Genomic DNA, 6,000 nt, shown 5'->3' with positions numbered 1-6,000 from the left:
AGACAGGGCCTGCATTTAAATATAAAAGTTTTATCTTAGTAGCATGATTTCATAATTTCAGTCATCTTAAGGTACTCATTTACCTACTTATTACCCACTTTCCCAGGTCTCACTTTTCCATTATTTTTTTCAGAAGCAATTGTAAAGACATTTCTTGACTCCATTAACATTATTTTTCCTGTTATTTTTCAAACCAAATTCCATGATTTCTTTTCCAGACCTTACACAGTATTTCTGTCAAGAGCTCTTTTTCCAGGTGTGAATATATACATACGTACACAGAACCAAGGAAATATAGCTCCACAGATTTTATTTTAATTACAAGCACAAGGTCACAAGCTGAGATTTGTTATACTTCAAATTTCAACCAACTGCCAAGTTACACTGCTGTTACCAAACGGCATCTCAAACTTTATTGGGGGAGATCTTCAGGTTCATCTACTATCATCACTGAAATGTAATCTCTGTAGTGAACAGTATTTGTTTCTGGATCTAGAGCATTGGAGAGCATCTCCTCCATTTCTTCCTCAGTAAAGGGTTCACCTGAAAGAGAAGAGATATTAACCCTTTGTCTTGATAAATATTCTTTCAGGGCTGACAACTTACCCTACTTTTCCCTTGCAAGGCTCTCCTTTCTGTCCTCATTCAGAGGAGAAGAGGATCCAATTCCTTTACTTTTGCACATGTAAAAGCCCTGCATGCCAAACCTGCTGGTTTAAGGGAAAGGAGGCAGAGCGCCTGGATCTTCTGATCTCCATTTAGTTCACAGGCTCCAAAACAGCCTGTTTGTCTCTGCCACAAGGATTTCAAAACAACGCTTTTTGTCAGAATTAATTCTTTTAATGTCTACTTTAGTACTATTATTTCTCATTTGGCTCTCCTTTCGCTGGTATTTACACCATGAAAGGCCCTTGTTTTCTTCTCTTTCAGGAGCTTCGAAGCTGTTGATGGCCTACTGCATCCCTCTTTGAGAACAAGGTCCCCATCTGAGAATAGGTCTTGGAAAGTCTTGCACAAAGCATGTTTGTCATTTTGTACTTGAGGCAGGCAAGCATGACTCAGCCATGCAAGAAAAGCAGGCTCTTCAAGGGATATTGAGGATTACATGATATACAACTTAAATCTGGTCTTTGAATCTCTTTGTTTGCGTAGGGCACTAGAATTAAGATCAAGATAATGTAGGAATGAATGAGCACTGAAACTCCCTGAAACATTTTGAAATCTAAACTAAAGTTTTACAGGGGGACAGAAAAGGAGTAACATCCTTACAAAGCACAAAGACGTGCACAGAATCATAAAATATTCATACAAGACTGGATTATGACTCAATAAAAATTTCTATCTTATAATATCTGCAAAAGGCAGATAAATGTCCTTTCCCTGCATTACTCACTAGTGAAATGTTCTAGTCTGCAGCCACTCATCGAGGCAGCAGGATTGTTTGAAGACTGTATCTACTCCTGCAAGTTTTGGCATGCACAATCAGGACCTCAAGGTGCCATATACACATGTAATGTTTATTTACTTAAATACTGATATTACAAAAGTCACGTTACCTTCTTCAGTCATATGTTTTACCAGCTCGTCTTTAGTAAGATATCCACATTTATTCTCATCTAAAGCCTTTAAAGAAAAAGAATAAAACTGTTGTGGTTTTAAGCACAGTGAATCAAGAATCAGCAACTTCTTTGCAGCAATTAGGCACTTGAATATTTAGTTACACACCTCAAATGCATGTAGGAGAACATCTTCTGGAATAGGCCGGTAGCTGAAACCATCGAGTCAGAAAAGTTAAGAGTCACTGTTTGTAAGGCTGCTATACTATTCTGAAAGAATAAAATATGAGTACTAGAAGAAAGGGAAAACCTACTTTCTACAGTTTGTCTGTCACATATTTAATTCCAGCTTGCCTTTTTGGAACTGTGCATACCTTCACTCCTTGTGTCTTCCATATTATTCCTCTTTCATTCTCCTTGTGCTAAGCAGCCAAATGAATGGCTTATGCATGTCTGGGCTGGCTGAGCGGGTTAGTAGGAATCAATAATAGCTGAATCACTCCACGTAGCAAATGCACTGAACTGAGAATTGCCAAACCAAGAAAACAAAGTTTTGTCCAGGTAGGCTGGTAGCTAGGCAACAGATCACCTAGTGGGACTTTGACAGTCTAATGAGCTGATGATGAGCAAAGGAGGCTGGTAGCTATAAAAAATAAGGCCTGTCACTAACAATTTCAAAGAGAAAGCAGCACTGCGTGCGTGTGTGCATGCATATGTGCGCCTGATTTCACAGCTGGAAAGGAAACCCTGTACAGCAGTGGAGACCTTCCACATCCAGGCAGTCTCTCACCATATCCCAAAAATACTGAAGAGATGTTAAAGCCAGGGAGGTTCGAAATGCTTGGTTGTTTCGCCCAGACCCGCCTCACTCTTATTATCTAAAAATCAAATGTGCTAAGCAGAGACCTTGTTCTTTTTGATCCAGATCTCATGTGCCCTTGGATAAGTGAACTATAGACACAGCCCCAAAAGATAAACGTGGGTCTTGACAAGTCTGCACTAGCCTGGGAAAAGTGTGTTTTTGTGCGTGTGCGTTTTTGTGAAAGGCGGGGGGTGGAGGAGGAGGAGAGAGCCCGGAGCAGCAAGGCATCACTTTGTGAAGGGGCGAACACCAGCTTGGAGCCAGAAACGTGCCATGAAGGCCAGAGAAAGAAAAGGTGCAGAAGCCTGGGAAGGCAACGTGCCTGCACTAGCACACTGGGACCCAACGTCCCTGGTTGCCTGTCCAGGCATGGGCCCAAAGACTCTCAAACATAGCCCCATGGGTGCCCACTGCCACTGGATGCTGCCAGATGGTTTTGGGAAACCCCATAGTTATTTCATGCGTAGGACACCAAAGGAGCTCTGTGTGCAAAACAGCTTCTCAGTATGGACCAGACTGAGTCTCCCCAAACCCTTGGTTACTATCTTTAAAAAAGAAAGATAAATTTTCTATAGGTAATATTACTTTTAGTGCAAACATATCAAAACAACACAAGCTCCTGTGTATATGCAAAGATTTCTATGTACCCTTGAACAATGAACAGCATTCTTGTTCCAGACTTTTAGATCAACCAATATTTTAGATCATCAGTCTTTAGTCATCAGTGCTGGTTGTGTACATTCAACTGTACCTGACAGTCACTTTGAGAAATGAACATGTAGCTGATTTATACAACTTATTAAAAATCCACCGTAACAGACTGTGCTTCTCAGCGACCCTAACCCATACATTCAGAGAAAGTAATGGTTATGACCTTAATTTGCATATAAAATATTTTCAGAGTTGCAAAAAACACGTCAAATAGCGAGTTAATTCTGATTCACATACAAAATGCAAAAAATACACAATATCATAATTCATGATTATAAGCTGATATTATTTGTACCAAAGGTACAACATAATTTTATGTAAACTAAGTCATTTTGACCTAAAATCTCACTATCGGGCTAATGTAGACTGAGTTTAAATTAAAAAAAAAAATCTGTACTTCTTCCAGCTACATAAAATTACTGTAGATATATTCACTCAGAATCAACCCTGTCAGTCTGGAATAAACTACAGCCACAGAAAATCTACTTTCCATTACCTTCTGTCGAGAAGTACTTTTGTCATCACTGGAAGAAATTTTTCCAGATGAATGTATCCAGTTGGTTCTTCTTCTTCTTCCACCTAAAAATAAAATTTAAGCATGGTAGGCCATATGACTCATTAGCAAACTAATAGGAAAACCAGAAAATTGGGGTGAGTCCTGCATTAAAATTACAGATTTGGACTTTGAGTATTTATATCAGGTTTTTAATATCACCATAACATCTGGGTGAAATGCTTGTGATCAAATAGAAAGAAATTAGAGGAAGAAATAATATCCCAGGCAAAATCAGCCTGCTCTTACATAAACTTTCAGCAACTCAATATTGCCCTCTTGTGCTTAGAAACCATTCATGCAAAAGAACTGGATGCCTGCTAACTGATCTGATCTTCCACAGTAACTCCGTAGAGGTTTACACATTCGGACTGCATTCATACAAGTGAAGTCTAGTATGACCTGGAACATCCCCAAGCCGTGCAATGTGATCATTCATCACAGCAAACTGTCAGCACGTCCCCCGGCATGATTTCGGCCTGTGCCACCAACCCTCTCCCCGGTAGTTAGTTCCCAGGCCCAGTTTGGGCGCAGGGACTGTGGGCCCTTCTCCCCAGCGGGCTGTTTGGTGCAGCCGCTCCGCGTGAAACATCCGCCAGCACAGGCAAGGGCTGCTCTGTGCCAGCTGGCTTCAGTACCCAAGGACGTTTCTGGGCACATTTAATGTGCTAATTTGGACATAGCCCCAGTTTAGTACACCTCAAGGATGGAATTTGTTGCCTCCACATGTTTCATAGCCAGAGAGAGTCGCCAAGGGAAGGACCAGAGAGGCAGACAGACTGACTCAGGGCAGTCTGAAACAGTCATAAGGCAGCCCATAAAATACTACATGAAGAAAAGCTTCCCTCTGCCTCCCAAATAAATTAACAGATTAGTCCCAAAACACTGTGGACTTCTAGCAGCATTCTCATGGAATTCCTATACTCCATAGGAGACGAACGTGGTAAAAACTGCTCCCCATAGCTCAGGTGTATGTATCTCTTTCCTGAAAAATTAAAGTTTTACTCCCCGAAGGAGTCATCTCATTGAAGCTAGCCTGTTCCTGTGTTGAAACTGGATGCCTGCCTTGTAGTCTCACATGGCAGCAGTGACACCCTGCTAGGCCCTACAAACACAGCTCAGATTGAAAGGAGACTCAAACAGGCACTGATTTGAAATCTCCTAACAGAGCCAGGGAAAGATGAAGCAAGAATCTTCCTCCTGGGAGCTGGGTCAGAGCAGAGAGCGATGCCTGATGCATCCAGTTGCTTCAACGGAGAGCTGCAGCTGCTACTGCTTGCTCTCTTCCAGTGCTCTTGAAGGATTTGGGTTGCCAGAAGCAGGAAGCCACCAACTCTTGCTGCTTTAGAGCAGAAATTCACTTGAAAAAGCACTTTGGTGAGCCTAGTGGAATCTCTAGGTAGGGAATGAAGCTGTTGCCTAATTTGTGCTAAATGAAATGGTACCTTTTACTATTAGAGTAATTTGTTTTACTGCTCAATCTGTTGAAAAGATGCAACAAAATACCTGGTAAAATTTCTTTCCAATGACATAACAGTTGGTCAATACACTGAATGATCCCATGCATCACAAATTTTGAGAGCTATCAGCACACAGAATGGTTTAGGGAACATCTGCGCTTCAACTAGTATTAGTTCACAAGTCCACTGACAGAAAAAGAAGTATGATAGCTATATATCACAAATAGGTAAACATGTCTTATATTAAGCAGAACAACAAGAGAAAAGGACCCAAGATGTCTACTAAGATGTTAAGTTATACAAACCATGTATAACAGCCAAAAAACATTTGATCTGCTCTTCCAAACAGTTGAATGTTACCCTAATTTTCATACCAGAAGAACCCACTGGCAATGACCTCTCCAGAACTCAACATAACAAATACCTGTGAAAGTGTCAGCCCCCACTGACAAATAATATTCAGATTTGTCTATTTCTCTCCCTCTCTCTTCTTTTTTTTTTTTTTTAGTATGCTGTTTGTATTTTGCCTTCAGAAAGCAGTCTGTGAAGAAACATTTCCTTCCTGACAGCAGACCTAATCCTGGGAGGTGACGAGCAACCTCAGCTCCCTCTGACCTGGAAAGAACCGCTACCATTTCAGTGCGTCTACAGGCCCAGAGATGTCTTGAACTGTTAAAATTAATCTTATTTCTAACATTAGATAGATATGTTAGTAAACCAAATATATATTAACCTCACCACCTTTGCAAACATCCACAGCTCCCATAACAGCTGTATTGTAGCAGTCATTCTGTTTCACATCTCAGCTCTCATACTGTTATTGTCCAGATAACACTTGGGAAAGTGAGTCACAAAGAA

At 40.9% G+C, this 6,000-nt stretch overlaps 1 protein-coding gene across 2 annotated transcripts in view; it reads right to left on the bottom strand.

Moving 5' to 3' along the window:
* Positions 1-297: 297 nt before the first annotated feature.
* The window catches only part of EFCAB2 (EF-hand calcium binding domain 2), a 31,086-nt gene continuing 25,383 nt past the window's right edge, over positions 298-6,000 (bottom strand). Inside the window, exons 4-7 of one of the 2 annotated variants that reach the window (XM_035560394.2) lie at positions 3,626-3,708; positions 1,726-1,768; positions 1,557-1,644; positions 298-543 (exon numbers count right to left, since the gene is read on the bottom strand). In XM_035560394.2, coding sequence (XP_035416287.1) covers positions 413-543; positions 1,557-1,644; positions 1,726-1,768; positions 3,626-3,708 — 345 coding nt within the window. In that variant the 3' untranslated portion in view covers positions 298-412. The remainder of the gene's footprint in view (positions 544-1,556; positions 1,645-1,725; positions 1,769-3,625; positions 3,709-6,000) is intronic. The other variant, XM_035560405.2, reaches the window with a different exon arrangement.

Source organism: Cygnus atratus, chromosome 3, assembly GCF_013377495.2.
Source record: "Cygnus atratus isolate AKBS03 ecotype Queensland, Australia chromosome 3, CAtr_DNAZoo_HiC_assembly, whole genome shotgun sequence".
Classification (NCBI taxonomy): domain Eukaryota; kingdom Metazoa; phylum Chordata; class Aves; order Anseriformes; family Anatidae; genus Cygnus; species Cygnus atratus.
This window is presented reverse-complemented; position numbering and strand designations above follow the sequence as displayed.